This window comes from Mauremys reevesii, linkage group 2, assembly GCF_016161935.1.
Source record: "Mauremys reevesii isolate NIE-2019 linkage group 2, ASM1616193v1, whole genome shotgun sequence".
Lineage (NCBI taxonomy): Eukaryota > Metazoa > Chordata > Testudines > Geoemydidae > Mauremys > Mauremys reevesii.
Window position 1 is genome coordinate 87,133,623 of NC_052624.1, and position 25,975 is coordinate 87,159,597.

At 39.9% G+C, this 25,975-nt stretch overlaps 1 protein-coding gene across 1 annotated transcript in view; it reads left to right on the forward strand.

Moving 5' to 3' along the window:
* ITPRID1 (ITPR interacting domain containing 1) overlaps nucleotides 1-25,975 on the forward strand; it is a 61,498-nt gene that overhangs the window by 9,358 nt on the left and 26,165 nt on the right. Inside the window, exons 4-9 of the mRNA XM_039525194.1 lie at nucleotides 266-309; nucleotides 3,411-3,462; nucleotides 4,298-4,384; nucleotides 4,908-5,110; nucleotides 12,998-13,578; nucleotides 15,085-15,139. Coding sequence (XP_039381128.1) covers nucleotides 266-309; nucleotides 3,411-3,462; nucleotides 4,298-4,384; nucleotides 4,908-5,110; nucleotides 12,998-13,578; nucleotides 15,085-15,139 — 1,022 coding nt within the window. The remainder of the gene's footprint in view (nucleotides 1-265; nucleotides 310-3,410; nucleotides 3,463-4,297; nucleotides 4,385-4,907; nucleotides 5,111-12,997; nucleotides 13,579-15,084; nucleotides 15,140-25,975) is intronic.

The window sequence follows — 25,975 nt, forward strand, 5'->3', positions numbered from 1 at the left end:
CCCTTAGTGCTTAATTAAGGTCTCTGAATCTTGAGGAGTGGGGGAGGGGGCATGTATTGGTAGAAATTAAGTTGGGCACAGGGAGCATTTTCCTCACCACCATACATACATGGCAGCTCTAATATACATTGAATGCCTAGTGCTGTACTTTTCTATGAAACTACATCTCCCAACCATATCTATTTAATGACGGAGCAGCTGAGTATCATGCTTTTTATGGAGATTTAATTCCTTCTTTTTAAAAAACCATATCTTATATTTACAGCTTATCTACAAGTGAAGATTTACAACAAGACAGAGAAAAAGCAGGTAAAACAATAAAAAATCTGGGAGATCTGCCTCTCTGGGCTAAGGATTAACTAGCGCATCCATGATTAATAAACAATCAGTAGACCTTTCACCATTTGTCTTGTTCCTCTGAAGAGTTGTTCATTTGTACAATACTAAAAGGCACAGCTCTCCATTTGTCTCTGCATCTGCTGTGTAGAGCCTTTCATCCATAGGTAAACTCTCCGTTCCTTGTCCCTCTGGAGTCTCAATCAGAAGACCCCCAAACTAGTACTCAGCAGAGACCTCTTTAATCTCCAGATCCTCAGCGGATGTAAATTTGTGCATCTCCACTCAAGTCAATGGAGATACCTATGTGGATTTCTACCAGTGGATGATCTGGCCCACCAAGTTTTTGTGGTATTTGATTTGATCTGCTTTAATTCTTGCTTTGATTGTGACATCTCTCCTAATGTACTTGTTAACTAAGGGTAACAGATCTCTGGGTTATGTCAGTGATGGGGGAACATGAAGGGGAGCCAAAGAAACCCAACCCCTTGTTCCCTCTCAGATATGTAAGTCCACCAAAGCTTTCAAATCTTGAGTACCTACTGTGGATCCAAATAACTGCTTAATAATGCTGCTCACATTCTAACATGGTATTCTCAACTTCCTATTTGCTCAAAATTAAGAGGTATAGAACTTAAAAATGAAAATTCCTCTTATCGTCTCTTAATATCCAGCATTTTCTGTGCTGCTAAAGTGTCCTAGTCCCTCCCTGCAAAATGTATTCTTTACTGCACATATGTAAGTACATCTTTGCCTGTGAACGCAGCACCAACTAGCACTGTTGTTGGCTTAGAAAAACCTTATTGTTTTTTTGTTGTTGTCATAAGCTTTTTCTGACTGATTTCTAAAGGGCATTATTTTCCCAAAAGTATATTCTAGCTCAGTAATCAGATGAAATGTTTTCAGAGTCTAGAATAAACGCATTTTTAGAGATCAGAAAGCATACCTACTGTACCACACTACTTTATGGCCTCTTAGTTTGAGAATTTGTAGGTTCTCTTTTTATATATCCCCTTACAATCACACTCTGCCAGTTTGCAGATCTTCTGATTAAGGCTCAAGAAGGAAAGGGAAGTGGAGAGCTCACCTATGGATGAAAGTCTACTCAGCAGGTACCCTCAGATGCAAAGATAAATAGTTCTATGTTGTGTCTAAGCCTGTTGCTGACAGACTAGTTATGTTCCATGGCTACTCAAAACGCCAAAAGCTACAATCATTTCAAATTAACATGCAGCAGCAGCTTCCACAGTGCTGTACTTTTACATTGGTGGTCCATGTGTTTGTTTCAATCCCAGTAATACATGCTATTGAGAAGTTTACTATAATGTTAAATTTCTGTTGGCAGGGCATCAAGTTCTTTTGGAAGGAAAAGTTGGCAAGCCCTATCAAGGAAGAATTCTAATAACTTCCCACATCTTTTTCTTTTGCCTTTGACAGGCACCCAGCATTTTTATAATGCATCTCCAGCTTTTGATTGCATGAAACTGGAAAAGAGTATACGTTGTGTCATGAGACGAGTAGCAGATTCTTGTTCAAATGGAGCACAGAGTTCGCTATTAGAGGTTCTGGTTTATGTTGCCATAGCAATTACAGAATGCCAACATCCTTTTTGTTCATAATTTTGGTGGTTATCCTTGCAGTGAGTAAACCACAAGAATTTGTGTTAGGATTTATGAGCAGGAAAGTAATCCAGTAGAGAACAAGAGAGGATGATTTTTCCTTTCTTTGTAGAGAAAGCTTTGTTAATAGAAAGCAAATATTTAAATCTCGAGAAAAGAGGTAAAAAGATATTGGCATGTGCCACAGAATGACATCTATTGTTAACCACGGGAAAATATTCTGCCCCAACTTCCAAGCAGCAAGGAAGATTTTGAATCCATGAGTGTGTTATTTCATTGTTGGGAGGAGCAATGAGTTATACTGACATAGCACACTGTATCCTAATCTCACTTATTTACAGTAGTGAGCAAGTTTATTAGATGGTATAAACAAAGTGTAGCTTATAACTTCTATCTGTAGCACCTTGGAACTCCAGAAACCAGTGTTCAGTACTTCCAGTTCCTAGCCAGACTATTTCTCTAACAAAAACCGTTTCAGCTGCTTTGTTACTGTTTTAGCTCCTCCCCAAACACATTACAGATTTGATCCAAAACCTAGTGGAGTCAATGGAAAGACTTGCATTGACTTCACTGGGCATTGGATCCGATGTTACGAGCTTGTCTACACTGGAAAGTTATACCCGTATAAGATAAAGTGTGAATTTAAATAGATATAGTTATGCTAGTATAACCCCTGTGTGGTTATTCTTACCCCTACGAAAATTTAGCCCTCCTGATTCAGGTGACAATCAAAACTTCAACAAAGCTTGGGGATCAGAATCTGGGTTAATCCTCAGCTTGGACAGGTGTGTCTTTGGGGATCTTTACAACAAAAAGGGAAACTCATTTAAGAATCCTTCCACATAAATATAAGGAGTTTGGTATATACTGTTAATGGTGCACCACATCCAAAAACATCTCAACAGTCAACCTGTGGAACTCTTTGCCAGAGGATGTTGTGAAGGCTAAGACTATAACAGGTTCAAAAAAAGAACTAGATAAGTTCATGGAGGATAGGTCCATCAATGACTATTAGCCAGGATTGGCAGGGATGGTGTCCCTAGCCTCTGTTTGCCAGAAGTTGGGAATGGGCGACAGGAGATGGATCACTTGATGATTACCTGTTCCGTTCATTCCCTCTGAAGCACCTGGCATTGGCCACTGCTGAAAAACAGTATACTGAGCTAGAGGGACATTTGGTCTGATCCAGTATGGCCGTTCTTATGTTATCTATTTTCCTTACCACTGAACCCAATTCAGTGCTTGGGTAGGTTGATCATCAGTGGCTAACATGCTCTGTGGGGTCCTATCTCACATCTGTGTGACAATGAAGTTAAAGTTTTCACATATTTGCTGCTTTTGCTAAAATAACATGGTCATGCAATAAAATAAATCTTACGTTTGTTCTTGTCTGACAACATTTCTGTCCTGAGCGGCATTAGGAGTACAAATATAATTGTATTTTCTTATTTGCAGTTTCCTTGGCTAACCCAGGAATGGTGCAAATGACTGTGCAAAGCTATATGAGGTAGGTTTCAGACAATGCATGGCTGTATTAGATATAAAGGAAGGAATTTTATATTTAATATTTTCAAAGAAACCACAAAGTTTTTTCTGTAGATAGTTGTTTTGGTTTTTTTAACATTAGTACCTTAATACAAGACATAAGCAAAATTTAAATCTTGTTTAAGATGTATCTTGTGGGGCTGTTTGGAAGGATAGAGAATGGACCAACTTTTCATCCATAACTATATTAATGATCCTAATCACCTTAGGTATATGTGAGTAAAGCGAAGTCCATCTATTACAGCAGCATTAAAGTTGTACCTTAGGAAAAGACTACCAGATTACAGAATATTCATTCTACAATGAATAGCTCCTTAAAAACAGGCATTATTATCCAGATTGTTCGTTACAAATACAGTCAGAAACCTTAACTATGTAAAGAACTGAGATGTAATTTGAAATGTAGTTCCTGCTGTTGCTACTTAGTGAGCCTATTCTATCTGAAACTTTGTTAACAGCAATTATATCCTTTAGAAGTAGGTGGCTAGAGAAACTGTGCTCCCTAAAGGTTCCCCAAAGATTCACCATCTGTCAAAAGCGAGACATTCTGCCACCTTTATAATTAGCATTTACTGGTACCTAACACCTACATTCTAACACCTACTGTAACATACTGTTCTTGAGAATAAGTGTATTGCCACAGTATCATACATGCTCTTCTTCTAAGGCCTTGATATTATGTATCATTATAAACTAAGACAAAATGCAAATGTTTATGCTGGAAAAAAATCATAATGACATCCCAAAGGACCCCAAGAGTAAACACGCCTCATTGTTACTTTTTCCAACTCCTGTAGATCTCTGCATCAGTTTTCAGAAACTCCTGTTATGTCAAGATGGAACAGTTTCAACTCGACCCATTCTCTTGCTAGTGCACCGAAAAGGTTAGTAGTTTCCAGATATTTTCAATCCAAAGAGATAGGGATTAGTCCCGTTTAGAGACTGACAAATATATGAGGATTAAAAACCCAATAAATGGAGTGTAAAGAATAAAGATACATGACACCCAATCTTGCTCCCATTGAAGTTAATGGGAGTTGTCTCATTCACTTCAATGAGAACAAAATGGCCCTCCGCTGATTAGTAGGCACCTGATACAAAGCTTTCCATTGACATCAGAGGTGAGTATTGAGGCATGTTTGTGAGCCAATGTGAGGAAGGCTGAATTGCTGTAGCATGCTGAGTACTCTAGATCTGCCTTATCTTTCCAATCTAATGCATCCCTGGGGAAAAAATCATGTCTCTCTGAACTGTAAGAATATAACTAGCATTAATGGAGTAGTGTGGGGAGAGTGAGATGGAGGAGGGAAATAGAATTTCTGAGCAAAGGCAAAACCATGTAATAGCTAAACACAAAGAAGGGTGATGTCAGGACAGTGATATGAATTGTCTTTGTTTTATCCACAGCATCACTGAATGGTTGGAGCTCTGGGAAAAGGATCCAGTTGAGATTCTGCTGGATTTGGGGTTTGGAACAGAAGAACCTGACATTTGCACTAAAATCCCTTCTCGATTCATTAGTAATGCTTCCGTAGCAAAAGGAATCAACATCCGAGTCTTTCTGGAAGCTCAAAAGCAGCGTATGGACATTGAGAATCCCAATTTATATGGTAAGTGTTCATCAGAGATGCAACAACAGCAAATAAAGTGGGGGTAGTGGAGGCAGGGAGAGGACCTTGAGAGGGAAAATTAATGAGACCTGGGACCATATTCAGGGGACATAAACACAGTTCTGCAAACTTACAGCATAACTTCTTCCTGACATGGTTAATACAATTATGACTTTTAACTGTATCTTACCAGGTCTTCTAACATAACTGTTTTTATAGGGTAAAAAGGCCCTAAGATGTAATATCATGCACTGTGCACTTCACAGATAAGGTCTTTACACCAAAGGAGAACCATGATAAAGCCATATTAGAGTTTTTTTGTTTTTAAGCATAGGTCTAGGAGACACATATTTGGACAATCAGTGTTTTAACATATTTGCACCTAGTGTTGTTCTGTTTTCCAAGGATATTGAAAATGTGAAAGGATTCAGAAAAGAGCAATAAGAATAATTTGAGGACTGGAAAACCTGGTTTAGAGTGAGAAACTTAAGAAGATCAATCCATGTAACTAATCAAAGAGCGGGTTAAGGGGTGGCTTGATCACAGTCTAAAGGTACATATGTGGAAGATATGATGTGGAAGAGAAGATTTCAACAATCTACCTACCAATGTGGTATTTTGAAGTCTTTAAATGAAGATTGAAGGGTCTTTCTAAAAAATATGTTCTAGCTCAAATTGAAGTTATGGTCTTGATGCAGAAATTACTCGATGGAATTCACAGGCTTGTCTTTTGCAGGAATTCAGACTAGATGATCATAATGTTCCCTTCTGGCCTTACAATCAATTACTCTTTAGTATAGATAGGATTTTAGGATTATGACCACACTTTGTAATCTCTATGGTCCAATTTCTAATACAAATTCCCCCATATTTATGCTGAAGACTACCTAACTCAGATAATAGTCCCACTGAAGCCAATGGAGTGACATATGAAGAAGTGTTAAAGTATCTAACATGAGTAAAGCTACCAAAATCTGGACCCATGTTTCTTAGTATAATTCAAGTAACTGGTGTTTTGTGCCCCATAAATACGAAAGGTAGATAGATCACTTCACTACGTCACTTATCTTTACTCACTCCTGTCTTTTTGCCCTTTCTCATGCAATTAGGAATGCTCTGTGGTGTCAAGATACTGCAATCCATCTTCTTCCAACACCCTCCCAGCACTACACCCTGCCACTAGCAGAGCGGTGAGAATCTGTTCTTTAGGCTCAACATTAGAACTGGTTGACATTTTTCAAATTTGGAAATTACAGATTTTGATTTTTTCAAAGGAAAGGGGGATTTTTTTCACACTGCCTTCCTTTTTTCTACCAACTTTATTCAGTACATATGCCACACACAACTGATCACACAATTCCCTTTCTCCTCCTGTTGCTCAGATACCCCTTCCATTTTTTTTTAATCTGGACTACACTTCCCAGGTCTGCAATTCTTATTCTTACACAGCTTCCACTCCTATCTGCTGCACACTGATAGCCAGATGACCCTCAAGAGCTTCAGTTTGCTCCTGAGATGCTCATTGAGGCAGGATCTTATACATGTTGGCTGCCTTCCTATTCAGAAACTTCATCAAGTAAGCATCCAACGAATTGGGTATTCACCCACGAAAGCTCATGCTCCAAAACGTCTGTTAGTCTATAAGGTGCCACAGGACTCTTTGCTGCTTTTATCAAGTAAGCAGTACATGATCGAATGAGAAATGCAACAGAAATGTCCACCCTTACAGAAAATGTTTCATAGACCTGTGTGCCCATCTAAAAGTTTACAGCAAACCCACACATCAGCGAGTGTGAGCGAGGGAACTCCCCAGATGGAGGAGAGGAGAGGGAAAGAAGAAAATCAGTGAGAATGAAAGGAGGGAGTGAGGAGGAAGGGCAGATTAAAGGAGGAGAAGAAAAGTGGAAGAGTGAAGGAGAAGAGGAAAAGAGATCAGAATGAAAGAGCAAAGGATTAAGAGCTAGCTTGGGAGAGAGGAAACGAGTGGATGACAGAGGAGGAAGCGATATGTCTGTCTGACTAGGCACAGTGGTCTCTCTAGGGTTGTCGTTGGTTTTTTTAAATCTCCCAGCTATTAATTTCCCAGCGAAGTCTTTTCTATTTGGGTTTCCCTGTTGGTGGCTGTGGTGGGAGAATAAACTGTGGGTTTGGCTTCCACAGTAAAGTTAGATTTCTTATTTTCCTGCGTTTCTAGATCAGTTTAATGGCTGATCTGACCTTTTCAAATGCATTTGCGGCTCAGTTGGTGTATTATTTGTTGATGCTTCTGTTTGATTGGTGATAATTGATTTTTCTGTATAGTCACTGAGCCAGATTTTCAAGAGCTCAGCAATCCTTTGGGCATCTAAATAAAAGCCAGAGGTGAAATCCTGGCTCCATCTAAATCAATGGCCAAACTCCCATTCGCTTCAATGGAGCCAAGGTTTCAGCTCTGATTTTTCAGAATAGCTCAGCAGCTAGCAGCTCCCATTGTGACACAGATGGCCAGATTTTTAGAAGAGCAAAGAACCAAAAATGCTGAGCTGTTTTGAAGATCTAGCTACTTATTGTGGTGTGTAAATAGGAGCTGAACTCTTTAGAAAATCTAGCTAGGTCAAGTCATCCTCAGATAGGAAAGGACTTTGCTGGGAATGAATAGCCAGAAAACACAAGTCTTTAGAAGAAGAAAAACATGTCAGTCGAATTTCTCTCCTTTCTCACTCACTCCATTTCCTGTCTGTTTTCCTCTTCCACTTTTATGATTCTCTGTGCATGTCTGATTTGAGAAACTTTATAGTTTGTACTCATGGATCATCAGTATGGAGGTTCCCCAAGTTATTCTGTATCATATTCTGCATATGTTAAATACGGCATTTCTGAAGCTCTTCTAAATATCCCTGAAAGATAGTTTAATATTTTGATGATAAAATCCAGAGTTCAATATATTTATTGTGTGACTCACTGGAACAGAGGAGAGGTTGCTTAAAGAGAAGGAGGGCATATGTGTTAAGATCCATCATCAGTTCCTGTTTTGTTTTAAATTCCTAGAGCTGTTCAAATATTAGAATTTCTGTCCCAGGGAAAATCACAATACACCAAAATTTGTTAATGTCAATATTTTTTGTGAGATCGAAAGTTCAAAAAATTATTATTCAGAATGGTCAAAACATTTCATTTCAACATATTTGATCTAAGGCTGTCAAGCAATTAAAAAAATTAATCAAGATTAATCGTGTGATTAATCGCATGGTTAAACAATAATAGAATACCATTTATTTTAAAAAAATGGATGTTTTCTACATTTTCAAATATATTGATTTCAATTACAACATAGAATACAAAGTGTACAGTGCTCACTTTATAGTTATTTTTATTACAATTGTTTGCACTGTGAAAAAACAAAAGAAATCATATTTTTCAATTCACCTAATACAAGTCTTGTAGTCCCATCTCTTTATCATGAAAGTTGAACTTACAAATGTAGAATTATATACAAAAATATCTGCATTCCAAAATAAAATAATGTAAAATTTTAGAGCCTGCAAGTCCACTCAGTCCTATTTCTTGTTCAGCCAATTATTCAGACAAACAAGTTTGTTTACATTTGCAGGACGTAATGCTGCCCGCTTCTTGTTTACAATGTCACCTGAAAGTGAGAACAGGCAATCTCGTGGCCCTGTTGTAGCTGGCATCACAAGATATTTATGTGCCAAATGCGCTAAAAATTCATATGTCCTTTCATACTTCAACCACCATTCCAAGGGACATGCATCCATGCTGATGATGTGGACTGACGCATGTTCACTTTCATTATCTGAGTCAGATGCTACCAGCAGAAGGTTGATTTTCTTTTTTGGTGGTTCAGGTTCTGTAGGTTCTGCATTGGAGTGTTGCTTTTCTAAGACTTCTGAAAGCATGCTCCGCACCTCATCCCTCTCAGATTTTGCAAGGCACTTCAGATTCTTAAACCTTTATCACCTCTAAATGTAAACAAACTTCTTTGTTTTAGCGATTGGCTGAACAAGAAGTAGGACTGAGTGGACATGTAGGCTCTGAAGTTTTACATTGTTTTGTTTTTGAGTGCAGTTATGTAACAAAAAAAGCAACATTTATAAATTGCACTTTCACGATAAAGAGATTGCACTACAATACTTGTATGAGGTGAATTGAAAAATACTATTTCTTTTGTTTATCATTTTTGCAGTGCAAATATTTGTAATAAAATAATATACACTTTGATTTCAATTACAACACAGAATACAATATATATGAAAATGTAGAAAAACATCCAAAATATTTAATAAATTTCAGTTGGTATTCTATTGTTTAACAGTGCAATTAAAATTGCGATTAATGGTGATTAATTTTTTTAATCACAATTATTTTTTTGAGTTAATTGCCATTAATCAACAGCCCTAATTTGATCCAAAGAAAACATTTCAACATTCATAAATCTAAAAAAATTCCTTTCATTTTAACACTCATCTGTGTCCTCCTGAGCTTCTGTGGTGCCTCATGGGAGTTGTAGTTTGGGTGCCTCATGCACCCATTCTTTTTTATGGTCTGGAGTCCCCAGCCAGACTACATCTTTAACATATACTGTGGTCTTATGACTCCCATGATCCATCACAGCAGTTCAATCAGAGGGGAGACTGCAGTGCATCATTGTAGAGCTGATTTGAAATGAAGCATTTCGGTTCGACAAACCAAGATGACATGAGCCAAAATTAAATATTTCATTTTGATTTTCAAAAGGGTAAATAAAAATTTAGATTTTGCTTAATTTTTTTAATGGAAATATTTTTACAGAAACTGCATGTTCCATTTAAAAAACATTTTGTTGGAAAATTTCCAGTCACCACTAAAACCGCCAAAGGTCCCTTATTCATGTCCGTGATGGCTACTTATGAGATTCGAAATCCTTATAGCACAGTCTTCTAGACAATTTACCTTGGGATTTAGGTAAAGATAAACTAAAATGTTGAAGGACCTGACCTTACAAATTCTTAGACACTGACCAAATTACACATGCTATATAACTGAGTCAGTGGGCTTGTTTGCAACATAATTATCCTGAGACAATTACAACACAACTTCAAATTCTAGTGTCTCATCTCTATTCCTTAAGGCAGGGGTAGTCCAGGTCCAAATTTCTTGGTCAAAGTATAGTCAAGGTCCGGGCTCCAGAGAAAATAATAAAAAAACAATAACAATGATAAGTAGTAAATAAAAAGATTTCAGGGTTAATTCAAAAAGCATCTGGTGGTCTGGATTTGGCCCACAGTCCACCTAATAACTACCCCTGACTTAGTCTCATCTATATTACAGATTTCAGCTGTGTTGTAAATGGCTGTGGGGATAACTGTACTGTTATCAGGATCTGACAGCTATAATGTGAATAGGCCCTGATTCACATGAGTAGTCTAATTGTCTTCAGTGGGATTGCATGCATGTGCAAGAATTACTTGAGTGAGTGCAGATTGGCAGAGTTGAGGCCTTAGTATTTAGGAAAAAAGCTAAAAGCTCTGTAAGTAATGTGGGCTAAATTCAGACCTGCTCATCTTACTCACATGTTTAAACATTACTCCTGGGAGTATTAAGGATTAAGCAATGAAGCAATGTTAGCCTGATGTGGTTCCTCCAGTGACTTGGCTGAAGTCGGTGTAGTTACACAAGGGGTGGATTTGACCCTGTGCATTGATTACATTCACAATTAGTGAATTATTGTTTGCTTCTCTTTTTCCTCATCATTTGATTCATTCATTAGCTGTCAGAAACTGCGGTCGTTTTTGGCACGTTGTTTTGCTTTTGCAGTCTATTTCAAACTATAAAAGGTGGTTCTGATTTAAATTAGAAACGTTAGACCATTCTGTCACTAATAATTCAGAAGAGATTAGAAGTTGGCATTTTTACATGCTGACACGGTTAACAGCCTAACAAAGTACAATACTGAGGATATATGTTTTATTCGGGGAATATGTGATGGCATCATTGATATGCAAAGCCATGAATGAGTCATACCATCATCCCAAACTCATGCCAATAAAACCTTTATATCACAAAATACCACTGTGTACTCTGTATGCTGGTAGATCCAATTACTAGTTTTTAACCGGAGCTAGTGAGAGCTTTGTCATCATCCTTAAAAAGCTTTGGGATGGCAAAATCCTCCTCTGAAGTTAAAAATCAGGCAGTGTTTGGAAAAACATGAGTCTGAGAGAGAAATAGTAACAGTCAGGAATTATATGTCATGATACTGGTCCCTCATGCAGAGGCCCAGCTCAGATCCATGTTAAATATCCCCTTGTAGTCTAATCATTAGTGAAGCGGCTCTAACAGGCTGCATGCAGAATATATGCAATAAATTTGGCTGCTCACTAGGAGAAACGGAAGCCAAGAATGTTAGAACTTTGCCATCTTAATCTCCTTAGTGAATTTCTCAAGGAATCAGGAGCCCTTTTGACATTTTCATTGCCTCAGGAAGGGTTTGGGGCACAATATACAGGCCGATGTGTTGTAGCTCCTTTTATCAATAACCTGATAACATTTTACAATGATGGAAATCTCCAAAATTCTTTGGGTTATTTTTTTTTTAATAAAACAGATGAAAATTTAAAACATTTCCCTTTAGCTGTTATGCTGTGGAATAGTATTTGCCAGCAAATTACAGAGACTTAATAAGCTTAACAAGCTGTGGGAACCTTATGAAACTTCTGTGTGCGTGCATTCTGCTGTCTGTGGAGGACAATGCACTTCTTGCTTTCTGTTGCTCTGAAAACAAGAATAGAGCTTTAGGGGTTGTATTGGTTAATACAGTGAACTATTTATTGAAATAAATTACAGTACTTCATCGCTACCAGTTAAAGGGTTTATACATTTACAGAAGTCTTGGATAACAGCCAACTGCAAATATTGTCTCATCTATATAACTGTACTGATCTGATACCTTTATTCACAGTGAGTAGCGCCGTACTCTGGGTAGAGCAATTAAGCTCAGTGGAGTGACTCATAGTACAAATCGCTATTCAGTTGTAATACTGGAATCAGATCCGGCTTATGGTATTTGAGAACTTGAGGCTTGATTCTGCAGTCCTTAATTATGCTGAGTGATATTAACACAAGTAGACCCAATGAGCTCAATGAAACTGTTTCTATAAGTACTACCTGATTTAAGAGTTGCACAATCAAGCCATTATAACCCTGATCCTAAACCCATTTGAAGTCAATGGAAAGACTGGTTGACTTCAGTGAACTTTGGATCAGGCCCTTAATGTGTTCATTAACAGTGAAAAGTTTTAAAATTAATTATGCTCCAGAAGGTAGTCAATTGTTTCAAATATACAATTCATCTTAATTCACATACATGTAACATGCATGGCCCCAATTTAGCAAAGCACTTAAGCACATGTTTATCTTTAAGCACCTAAATCCATCCTTTTTCAACAAAACATTTAGGGAGTGATTCTTATTTACACTAAGGGCCCTTTAAGTCTGTGTTAACTGCCAGCATGGAGTATTGGGCCCATAGTGTCGCTCAGAAAAATGCTCTTTAAAGTTCAGTTTATGCACATGTTTAAATTCTTTGCTGAATCTTTGAGTTTCAAGTTAGGCTCCCAAAGCTATATTCATGCAGCTCTCTCTGTACGCCCTGCAAATGTTGGTTGCAGAACTTTGGAAACCACTCTTCAAAATTTGGCCTTTAAAATATGGGTTAAAAAAGAAGCCATTCATTTCCCAAAGGAGTCTGTTATTTGAAGAATTCCCAGCCTCTCTGAAGAAAAGCAGAGGGGAAAGGCTGAACCACCTTGACTACTGTGTGTAGCCTGATAGTGTTAGTTTAGATCATGACTGCATTATTCTTTTCTGTTTTAACAATGGATCTTTTCATCCCTTTCCATCAAACTCAAGGACGTTTTCGACAACTGGAAGTCTTGGATCATGTGACTAGTGCCTTCTCCTCTTTGCTGAATGGTGTTAACACCCAGCAACAGAAATCAGAGGAGAGTAATGGGGAAGAAAAGAGCATGACGGACATTGAGAGGGACAAAGCTGAGGCCACACGAGCCAAGCGGAGAAGGCTAGGTCATTTTCTCAGAAAAGCTTCTAGACAGGCAACAATACTGCAAAGGAGTGCTCAGGCTTCTGGAAATTCAGATTCATTCAAGGATAGAGAAGAACAGTCTCCCACCTATGCTGAGATGGACCGGCGCACAGCAATCAGGACAGGCTTTTCTGAAAATAATACCTTGGTGGGTCTGACAGAGGAACAATCTTCCACTGAGGATGATGCACTGACATTATCACAGGCTCCAACAGGGAAATCTCAGGTTTATTCATATATACCTATAAAGCAGCCCCAGCTTCCTTCTGCATCAGAGATGGCTATCAAAGACAGACCAAGGAAGGAGTCCAATTTGCTCTTGACCCACACGCTCAGAAGGGTGTCTGGTCTAAAGGGCAAGCCTCCAGATTCATTTGAAATGGAAGAGGTAAGGTAGATTTCTATGTACTGTATAAGGACAATGTGCATGTACAGATGGTAAATACCAGTATAGATCTGGCTTCTCTCGTCCAGCATGAGAGCTAAAGTAAAATGTTTTCAAACATCATATCCCCGCACCAGGGAGAGAAGCCAGACCCCTTTCTCTGTGTGTTACAGACTGTTTTCAGATTTTCAATTTAGGTTAAAACTATTGTCAAAAAATTTGGCACAGGTGTTTTACAAAAAAACTTCAATGGTGTCAACAAGTACTGTTGTATAAAATGCCAATGTGCTTTCCAGCAGTTGTTCCTTAAGCTCTGTGTCCTAAAAACGAGCTCATTCAAAGCAATAGCTTGTCCTCTGATCCACATTCCATGGAATGGCTCTAGTCCCTGATGTTCTGCTGTCAATACATTTTAGGAGCAATGGGAAGCAGATCAGGAATAACCTGGAATATTTGTCAATCCTAGTCTTATATAAGAACAGTGTGCAGTTGCAACAGTGGGATCAGCTGGAGTGTGTCTGGTCCCATTACTGCAGAAAGAGGTCCAGAAAGGCTACTGCCCCATACTGGCAATTCTAATAGGATGCACAGAGGAGCAGGCTTATCTTCCCAGCCACCCAAAGACTAAAGATAGGGGAAGGAGGCCAACTATTACGGTCTCCCTGAAGAACCAAGGAAATGGGGAGAGGAAACAGCTAGCAACCAACTACAGACATTTGGAACTTCAGAGAGAGAGAGGCCATGCCTCCTCCATAGAAGATGGCAGCAGATTAAGGAAGGTTTCCAATTTCCAGGGTCATCTTGGGGAGGTGGGATTCTGGATCCATGGAGAGGAGGCTCATTCATCTGAGTCCTGTTTCAAGTTTTTCTTTTGCTACAAGAGTTTTGTCCCAGCCTACATTTACCTACATGTCCTACAGTGGCTAAGAAAAATGCTAAGCCCTGACTGCAAGGCTGGGGTCATAGTGCTGTCCTCCCCCATCCCAGCTTGCAGAGAAACACATGAAACACTGTTGTACCTCTCTGAAGCGGTGTGGTTCAGCACAGTGGGGTAAAAGAGCTGAACTAGCCGCATGTGTTTTGAACAGCATCTAGCACAATGGAGGCACCAATCCCTATACAGGAGGTTTGGGTGCTTCTCTAAATACATTCTCTGAGCAAAATCCTGCCCTTCCTTACACCTCATTGCAAGGATTTCGCCCGATAGTCTGATTTATGCTAATAAAGGCACATTTTCTGAGGGGCATTTGTTTGAACCAGTTCAGTGGCAAGAACTTGAATGTATAGTACAGGGGTAGGGGGCCTTTGTGCATTGACAGTTAAATATGGGAGTCGGAGGGTGACCAGGACTAGATCCTGGCTTAAAATACTAAACAGTAATAAAAACAAGAGCCACCAAAAGAAGACTTAACAATATTTCAGTTGGAAATTCTTAATTCTAAAAGGGGAAATACACTTGTAATAATAAATAAGCTGATTTTGCTTTTGTTTATTATTTTTCTGTCTCAGATCCAGAGCTTTGAGGATGAAACTCCAGGGGGAAACCTTCATGACAGCACTTCAGGTGGGTATTAAGAAATAAAATGTAGCTTTAAAATGTTTTTTTTTTTAATTTTGCTGTGTATTTTTTCTAATTTCTCATCTCTTGCAGAATACATTCTCTAGCTGCTCCTACCATCTATGCAGTTTGGATGCACAACTATAAATGTGTCAACCAAATGAGCCTTCCCCATAATAAAATGTGACTTGCAAGTACGCACACCAAGCCAAAGGGGCTATATGTGTGTGTGCCTAGAGGTCTTAAAGGTCTGCTCATACACAACTCATTGCCAGGCTGGGGCCTGTGTTAAGTGCTTAAAGAGTTAAAGCACAAACTGCTGGACCGACAGTAAAGTGGAAGTGTGTCTTGACATCCTGTGGGAGGACCTGAGTTTGAGTCCTGAGTTCTTCCTGCTACAGAGATGGATGGGAAGTATTAGAGAAGCAGGCTGCTTAGCCTACAGTTCAGGGGATGTCTAGCAGGGTTCTCAAGTTCCTCCTTTAGTTGTATTCAAAGCATCAGTGACAAACTCCAGAGCAAGGGAGAGTCATTATGTGATTGAGCTTGAGCGTGGCAAGGAACAGACAGCAAGGAATAAAGGGAGAAATCCTGGTGGGCCTTACCATATCATAATAGAATGATATTGATGATTTCAATGCAAATCCATATTTAGTCACATAAATAAGTGGCCTGATATCCATAGATGCAAATCATCTGTGCATCCCATTGATTTACCCAAGAGTTGACATCTCCAAGAGTTGACATCTTGGTGGCAGTGCAGTCAATAGCACAAGTCCCACTGACTGCAGTATGGCCAGGAGTTCACCCCAAGTGCATAAGCTTCACTTAGTAAATGCTAGAGCTGATCATACTATTTGCAGTGAATAATTTATCCGACAGCTTTTCTTTCTTTCGGTTTCCAAGTGATCTGTGAGCAGGTTTTTGTTTGAATGGTTGTGTTAGCTGTACATACTCGTTCAATAAACACTGTATGTGGGTGTATTCCAGCTTATGGATTGTTCCTTTTGGTCCTGTCTTTGGCTGTTCACTATGGGCCTGATCCAAAGCCCATTGATATCAATGGAAAGACTCTCAAGGGTATGTCGACACTGCAATGAAACACCTCCAATGGCCTGTGTCAGCTGACCAGAGCTTGTGGGGCTAAAATATTGCAGTGTAGACATCCAGGTTCAGGATGAAGCCTGGACTCTGGGACTCTCCAATGGCCAGCCTGAGCCTAAATGTCTAACCGCTAATTAAACAACCCTGCAGGCCAAGGCCTGTGAGCCCTAGTCAGCTGACACAGGCCAGCAACGGGTGTTTTTATTGCAGTGTAGACATACTCTTATTGACTTCACTGGGCTTTGGATAAGGTCCTCCTGTTTGTTATTCATGGTGTATTAATCACCTCAGTTACATGGTATTGTTTTGTTTCTGCTTCCTGAATGACAACTGAAGCTTTATAAATAGAGACAAGCTCCCACACCAATGCACAAACAATCTTCATACTGGTATTCACACAAAGAACAGTCATTCCCCAACATTTGTGCAAAGAAAACCTCATTTGCACAAGTATTCACAGAGAGTGACCACAGCCAAACCAATTCAGGATTTGCTAAAATGCTCACAAAGAGAGTTTCCTACTATTTGTCCAGCTCCAGTGAATTACTGTACCATGTAATGACAAATGGTATTAATTGCTGCAGATCACATAATTATACTGTTCTCACTATAAGTAAAGGAATAACTAGGTACCCTGCATTCTGGTCTAAAACATAGAAATAAGCATGTGCTTAGTTGAGATTTCATGGTACAATATGTAGAATGTGATTACTTTGCCTTTACTGACAGCAGTGCTTTATCATCCAATTAAATGGCCAACCAATATCATATAAGTAAATAGTACAAGTATTATACTAACGCAGAGGTCGGCAACCTTTCAGAAGTGGTGTGCCGAGTCTTCATTTATTCACTCTAATTTAAGGTTTCGCGTGCCAGTAATACATTTTAACATTTTTAGAAGGTCTCTTTCTAGAAGTCTATAATATATAACTAAACTATTGTTGTATGTAAAGTAAATAAGGTTTTAAAAATGTTTAAGAAGCTTCATTTAAAATTAAATTAAAATGCAGAGCCCCCCGGAATGGTGGTCAGGACCCGGGCAGTGTGAGTGCCACTGAAAATCAGCTTGTGTGCCGCCTTTGGCACACGTGCCATAGGTTGCCTACACCTGTACTAATGTTTGTGACACAAGGTGTAGTTCCAAAATGTTATTTCAGCATGTGATTTAAATTCTGGTCTTTCTCTGTTGTTATGGTATTACTGACACTTGTCTTAATTTCAAAGAAGACAATGTAGGTCCAGATCCTCTCATCTATTTAGGTACCTAACTCAGAACTGTGGATTCCACTGGGGGCAAGGTACCTAGAACATTGTACCACTGAGTCTAAGTCCCCTTTGTGGATCTAACCTTAAGGCCCCAATTCAGCAAAGCACTTAAGTATATGCTTAACTTAAATTGAATAGTGATGAACTGAAACATGTATTTAAAGTTAAGTATGTCCTTAAGTGCATTCCAGGACAGGGATAGACTTAAGCACATGGTTAAAGCCACGTGCTGAAGTGCTTTGCCAAATAGGAACCTAATTATGGAAAACATCAGCTCCAAAAGTGAATGCTAATGTAGATTGTAATCTCTTTGGGGGCAAGGACTGTCTGTTACTGTGTTTGTACAGTAACTAGCCCAATGGGATCTCTTTCTCGGTTGGCCAGCAGGATCTATTGTAAGAAACGTAAGTTACAAGTACCTGAAAACAGGGATGGAATGGAAGCTGTTCCACTCCATTACCTTTGGATGTAATGCTACGTGCTGAAGAAGTAAGCAACAGAGCAACAGAGTATTTTGCATAAATGAAGCATATTAGAAATGGGTGACTTATTGAAATACTTGACCTAAATGGTCTTTTCCCTTGGCTCTGTAGACTGGCCTCAATTTTAGTCCAATTGCTTAATTTCTACACTCCCCATGAAAGCTAATTCCCTGTCTGCTGCATGCCTACTTTATATTTCTCCATAATGTAGATTTTGGCTGTTTAAATGCAGCAGGCTTTATGATAAGGCTTTTTTCTTCTTCTTCTTTTCTCTTTTGGCAGAATGCTGAGACTTAATTTTAAAAGACACTCAAACCCCCAAACATCCCTGAATGACTTACAAGGAAAACAGTGTTTTCTAGCTCTGTTTTTAAAAAAAAATTACAATTTTTTATTAGGCAATTTTATCATTGTTATAAATAAGTAATTGTACTGGGGAGAAGGGATAATCCTTATTTAATTAAATTCATCTATACTCCCAGGTTGGCAGCAACCAGACATATGTGAGACTAATACCCACAGCCTGCCCGTATGCATGTGCAATTAAAAATTCGCTCTACAGTAGCACTGGCAGTTTAGTGTTGCTTTTGGCATTTACAAATTCTTTTATTTTGTGACTTTTTTTTTTTTACCATACACATATGCTGGAGCAGATGTTGCTTATTTGTTGTTTATTCAAATCTGTAGGCTCTGGCAGCTAACTCCATTGTTCTGTAATGAAGCTTTATTCACTGTCCTGTATTAGGACCCAGCAAATGCATGACAGGCAGAGTTAGCTCCCAGCAGGAAGCTATAGTTATTGCTCTTACTTATTGGCTGTTTATATTCTAAAGCTCACAGTTGAGAAAGCTGGCTGGGCAGTGCAAGGGACTGGTGCTGTTGCGTTCTGAGGGAAATAACTTCACTGTATCTTTGCCCTGATGAGGTGCAGGCTTGCAAACTCATCTGTTGCAGGGATTTCATATTCGATACTTGACAATAGAGCTGTTCTCTCTCTCTAGACCCCCATCGTTCCTTCCGTTTTCAATTAGCCTTTGTAAAGTATTGGGTTTAACTAAAGGATGTTTCGGTGTTGTTCATGCCCGTTAACTCAGCACGTGTCTGAAGATTCATTTGCAACAACGTCTATTATGGATGCAAGGGAACTGAGGTTTATTTTTGTATTCGTTCACTCCCACTTCTTTCTTCTTTACTCCTCAATGCCTTTCCCCATTAGGGGAGCCACACTATTGCTATGCAAGGATTCCAATGTAGTATTGACCAAAGAAGGACCTGCTGATCCCTGAAGGTTGTGTGCCAACATAAAGGCATTAGCCTGCTGGAAAACCTCTTTGTAGCCCAAGAGGCAATCAATCAGAGAAGTAACCACCTCCATCTGGCACACTGTGTCATGGAAACTCACATTTGTGATTCATCTTATCCCAACTAATGGTGCCAGGGATCAAACTATACTCCGTCTTCGCAGCAGCTGGGAACATTCTAGCTTCCCAGCATGCTAAGCTAACGCATTAGCTCCTGTGACTTATCAAGTAGCAATTCTTTTAATTATCACACCTTCACTCCTCCTACCCACCAACTCCACATACAGTGTGGCACCATGGGAATATTTCCAGAATGCAATCAGTATTTTTCTTAATTGACTGTGTTCCAACAGTGTGAATCCTGTTTATTCTTCATTGTAACGTGCATGGCATTGATTGCTCCATGCCACCACGAGAATGGGAAAGGAATCCACATTTATTTCTGTGTTTCTGCTAGCATCAGGATATTCCTGTTGCCTTTCATCATTCTTAGTGTTTAGCAAAATAGTAACAACATAGAGCCAGCTACCATAAGAAAGATTCCTTCTCGCCAGCAGAAGGGTAACGAGGTAATTCACAGTCCTGGTTACCACTAGAACTGTCACTCTGTGACCATTTACACTGTGGTCCTTAAATGTCCCCACTTTCTGAACAGTCCTGACAGGTCACCTTAGTGTAATAATGACCTCCAATAGATGGGGTGAGAGAGAAGGAAATTAGAGCATTGCTGGTGGAAATCCAGTGATGGATCTTGTTGCCTGTGACCTAAAGGGGGCTGATTTTCCACTCTGCTACATGGGTTTTACATTGGTGTAATTCCCTTAACTTCAGTGGAATTATATCTGCGTAAGCATGACGTAATGGAGTGACTTAGTCCCAAATATTTTCTATACTACTGTTACTTTGCTATAGCTGTTCTGGGAGATAGGTGGGATTTCCTGTCCTCTGTGATGACCACTGTGGACATGCTGAACTCTTCTGGGTGGGATCTTTCTGTTCTGAGGAACTTAAGTTCTTCACAGAGAAGTCCTGACTGATTCTGAACAACCTCTGTGGATCTAGGGTCAAAGTGGATACTGGGTCAAGGAACAAGGATTTGCTGTGCTGCCCCATCCCGCACCCTCCAAATTAGTCTTATGGAGTATTCTAGTTAGAGGTTTTTAAGCTATTGTAAGCTATTGTGATTTGGACCTAATCCCTCCTTCAGAGAGGGAAAGCTGCAGGGAAGTTGCAAACAAACTGTAGTCAAACATACTTTAAAAAATGGACACAAGTTGTTACTTATCTGTACTGTGCCTATGAGCCCCATTCATGTCCGAGGACCCTGTTTTGCTAGGTGCCATACAAACAGAACAAAAAATGGCCCCGGCCTCGAAGAATTAACATAGCTTTGTCAACTGCGGGCCGATGCTGAGGCTTTTCTTTCTGGCTGAGATCATTGAGAAGGCCATGATGGGTCTAATCCGAAATCCTGAAGTCCTTAAATCCCCTTCTAGTCAGGCTTCGGGCTGGACTATAGCATGGAAACAGAGCTAATAGCCTTGGCTGATGAACTTCACATCAAGACACCCATGCTGACCTTTCAGAGGTTTTTGATACCGTTTAGCAGAGAGTGTTACTGGACCTGACAGGGAAGGGGGGAATTTTCATTCTGTTTGGGGTGATTCTATAGGATGGTGTCGAGTGACTCCTCCTCCTTCATCAGGGCACTCGGCTGTTGAATCCCACAGGAGTTCAGTCCTGTCATTTCTTTTTATTCATGTCTCTATGCAGTTGCCACTTGGGGAGATTGTGAAATAATATCTGCAATGTCATCTGTATGCTGATGACACTTAGCTCTACATCTCATTTTCATCAGAACCAGACATAGCCATCACCAGGCTCTCCCGAAGTTTGGCAGGGATTGGAAGATGGATTAAAGCCAATTGGCTGAAGCTCAATCACTAATAAGATGGAGGTGATGCTGGCTGGCAAGGAAAAATACTGGGAGGACCTGGCAAAGTCTGAAGCTGTTCCGTCAATTGAAGGAGGATAAAAGACCATTGCCAAAGTGGGCTGTAATCTCAGGGTTTAGCTAGATCAATCACTTCTCTTAGACTCCCAAATTGTATCAATGGCTAGAAATAATTCTGATCATGCATCACTAACTAAAATATTATGCCCTTTTCTCTGAAAGGCAGATCTCACATTGCTTATTCACACCTTCATTATTTCTAGACTTGCCAATGCAGTCTGTTTATGACTAAGCAAGAAAGCCACTCAGTTGCTCTGACTAGTGCAGAAAGCAGCTGCCTACCCTCTGAGTGAGATCGGTTGTCAAAGCATATCACACCTGTGCCCTGGATTATTCCCAGTGAAAATGTGTGAAATTCCAAGTGTTGGGTAGTATCATCACACCTAAAATGACCCCAGCCCCTGATACCTTAAAGACAATACTCTCTCACTCTGACCCAATTGCCTTAAAGGTGTGGTTGCTGGAGCCAAAGATGAGGCATTGTCAGTAAAGAACCCCCACCTCTGAAGTTTGCAGAACTCAGTTCTGGCCTTTCTAGTAAATTGCAACATTTTGTTCACTAGAGATTGTTGAGAAATATTTTTTCCCCATAAATTTTTTTAATTAAACAACATTTTTTCCATTTTCATCTAAATTTTTCTTCTCCAATTCGGGGGTGGGGGTTGGAAAACACACAAGGGAATACGTTCATTTGTTTTTTATAGAAAAACATACTTTTCTTCATTTAAAAAGTTGTTCTAGAGAAATTTTTCACCCAGTTCTGCTCCTCACCAAGGCTTTCTACTAAATGTGAGCTATGAAAGCATGTGCTCTTAGAGATAGAGAGAGCCCTAGCCATTTCACTATTTTCTAAAGCATAGGGCTCATGAGGAACATGATGCAAAGTGCCTAATTTCTCAGGTGTTTTGGGTGGGAATAGGTTGAAGGCTGAGGGCTATGGTGATGTGCTAGTTATTCTGTGGATGTTACATGGCTAGCTTACAGGATGTTTTATACATTTATTTTTATCCTGCCTGATTTAATCTTATGAAATGCTTAGCGCCCGGGATAATCACTTTTAAATCAAAATAACTAAATACATTTTGTTCCTTATATGTGGAAAATATAGTCCCTTTTCAAGTTATGTGAAGCGTGCCCCTATACCAGAGGGATGGGTGCCTTATAAAAACATGTGATAATAAATAATAGCATGTACAGTGGGAGGCAGAAACAGGAGAGAAAATTGCACAATTATCTACAATATAGGCACCATATAACTGAAAATGTACATCACATCTTAGATGTATCAGTGTTATCGGTGACTACAGAAAGAAAAACAGGCCAGACAGTTTGAGAAGGAGGGTAAGAGGGTTCTTCTTTGGTAAAAGTAGAATAATTATACAGCAACATCTCTGGGGACCCTGGGTGCCTTGAAGTTTTCTGTTCTTGTTATAAGCTCTCTGATGGCAGGAACTGTCACTTTTCTCTGTGTTTGTACAGCCCCTAGCTCAACGGGGATCTTGCCTATGACTGGGGCTCCTACGCATTACCAAAATGCAAATAAATAATAATAATAATTGTGTTTGGTACAGGATTTTCTATGTTACCGGTAATACGTGGTGGATCACAACTTCAACATGAGTTAACAGTGCAATGATTTTTCAAAAAAAGCAAATGCAATTTTAAATTGCATTAACAGAGGCATAGCCTGCTAGTCACGGGAGGTGACAGTACTGCTCTGTCCAGAGCTGCTTAGGCCTCAGCTGGAGTACTGTGTCCAATTTTGATCACCAATGCATAGAAAGGATGTAGAGAAAATGGGAAGGATACAGAGGCAAGTGACAAAGATGATAAAAGGGATGGATTGCAAACCATATGAGCAAAGGCTGAAGGAACTGGATAGTTTGGAAAAGAGGAAATTGATGGGGGGGACATGTTAGCGGTCTTCAAATATTTGAAAGGCTGCCATAAAAAAGATGGAGAAATTTAGATTAAATCTCGGGAAAAACTTTCTAACTGTAAAAATAGTAGGACAATGGAAAAGACTGCCTAGGGAGTGGAAACTCCTTCACTGGAGGTTTTGAGAAGGAGGCTGGACAGCCATCTGACTTGGATGGTTTTTAGACACAACAAATCCTGCATCTTGGCAGGGAGTTAGACTAGATGACCCTTGTGGTCCCTTCTAACACTATGATTCTGTAATACTGTGTATGCTAATTTAAACAAGAATCTTACTTAATCCAAATGGAACAGAGGACATGGAATTTATCTATCTAACCTGCATTTTGAATAAGATGTAACTAATGCATCGTGGGGCACATAACCCAGTTTCCTATAATGTGGATTTCAGATAAGAAGATTTATCTAACTTCTACTATAGTTTTGTTTAAAACAAAGATCAGTGGAAGGGCATTAATGAAAATTGTAATTTATTCCAGCACTGAAAACTGAAGTTATGGTTTGTCTGCTGCTGCCACCTGGTGATCATTCTCCTATGCTGCTGCATGTTGTTCTGTTTGTCAGGTCTAAGTCATATGGCGATTGAAATGGGCATTCCTAGAAGGCGACAGACTATAAACATGAGGGAGGGTTGTAGAATTGGGCCTCATATTGTTTCTATTTAAAAAGTAAATATGAACAAAGATTTGCTAGCACCATCTAATCTGTACATATTTACATCTGCAGTGGGGAAAATAAAGCTTTTAAATGCTTCAGAAAATATATTTGAATCATAAACGTGCTGTTTTGTATTTCAGTGACACTAAGTGTGCATGGCATGGATATTGGTAATCAGAACAGATGAAAAACAGCTCTTTAGAATAAAGGCAGAATGTGCAATTGTGGCAGTTTCGCACTCCCCCATTTTGGCAGTGATGTGGAGCTGCCCTGCAGATGTGCAGCATAGGTTAGCCAAGACATTTTGGTCACATATCTGCAGGGCTGGCCTTACCATGTGGCGGTGAACTGAGGCGTCCGCCTCAGGTACCAAACTGTGTAGAAAATTGTGTCTGCTGCTGGTGCACATATATTCTCTCTGCTCTAGATGCAGAGAGATGGTGGAGTGCTGTGCTGGAGGAAGGAGGGCACAAGAGACATAACAGGCAAGCAGGAGAAAAGGTGAGAGGGAATAACAGAAAGCAGTAGGAGCTGAAGGGAGAGAGAGGAGGAGGAGCCTCTTATGTACCTCTCTAGCACCCCCAGGAGCCTAGACTGATTAACACCAGCTTCTCAGGGAGCTTCCTGTTTCCTGCTGCTTCCCTGAACCCACTTGAGGAGAACAGGCAGTCAACTGAAGTAGTAGGAGCCAGTTAGGGCCTTAAGACACTGATATCTTTCCTCACTCAGGCCCTACTACCAGCCTGCTTATTTGTCCCCTTCAATTGAGTGTTGAGGGCCACTATAGCTGGCACAGAACAGCAGTCATGGGTGAAAGAAGAAAATGCCCCTCTGGGGCACCATTCAGAAACAGAAAGAAAGCAAAGGAAGCTTTTCTAGCTAAGCAGGGAGGAGCTCTCCTGACATACATAGACACAAATGTTCACGGTGAGCCGTCCGGTCCCAGTGAGGATGTGAGTGGTGAGGAGATGCCTGATCTTCCAGTTAGTCAGAGTGCAGGTGACCTGGCAGCTACTGCAGCATCCATATCTCCATCTCAAATGGATGTAACCATGCACATTCCTGAAGAAAAGTGTAGATCAGAGAAGAGTGTGGCAGAGGTGCAAGAAACAGCTGCTGCTGAGTTTAGTTCCTTAAGTGTAGATGATCCACTTGAGCAGTAGCCTGAGGGACTTCCTTGTACTGCATGGGCCACAGCAAGTGAAAAACTTCATGTTCCCCAAAGACAATGAAAATAGAAGTTTCCATCCAACACATTACTGGCATGAAATCCCCAATGGTGACAAAGTGGAGGGGCCATGGCTTATGTACTCAAAAACCCAGAATGCTGCATACTGTTTTTGTTACAAACTCTTCCAGTCTCATGTTCCAGCCACATTGGGTTCTACAGGAACAAAGGATGCATCCATGAGAAGGCAGCAAATCACCAGAGAGCATTCCGTAGGTGGAAAGAGCTTGAGATGAGACTAAGGTTAAAGGCCACCATAGATGATCAGCATCAAGAGAAGATTGCATCAGAGTCTCTTTACTGGCAAAATGTTCTGAAAAGGCTCATTGCCATTGTGAGAATGCTTGCTACCCAAAACATAGCACTGCATGGCACTTCAGATCAGCTGTATGTGCCAAACAGTGGAAACATCCTTAAAATTGTGGAACTGATGGCTGAGTTTGATGCTGTACTTCAGGAGCATCTAAGAAGAGTTACCACCCAAGAAATGTACACACACCACTACCTTGGAAAAACAATTCAAAATGAGATCATACAGTTACTGGCAACAAAAGTCAAACAGAAGATTGTGGCAGACCTGAAGTCAGCAAGCTATTACTCTGTTATTCTGGACTGCACACCTGACATCAGCCATACGGAACAAATGACTTTAATGGTGCGTTTTGTAACAACAATAGAACCTAGTGAAAATGTCCCTACAATAGTGACTGTCAGAGAGCATTTTCTAGAATTTATTATCATTGATGATACTACAGGAGCTGGTATGACAAATGTGCTTCTTAAAAAGCTGGAAGATACGGGAATTGCGATAGCTGACATGAGAGGTCAGGGCTCCGATAATGGTGCCAACAT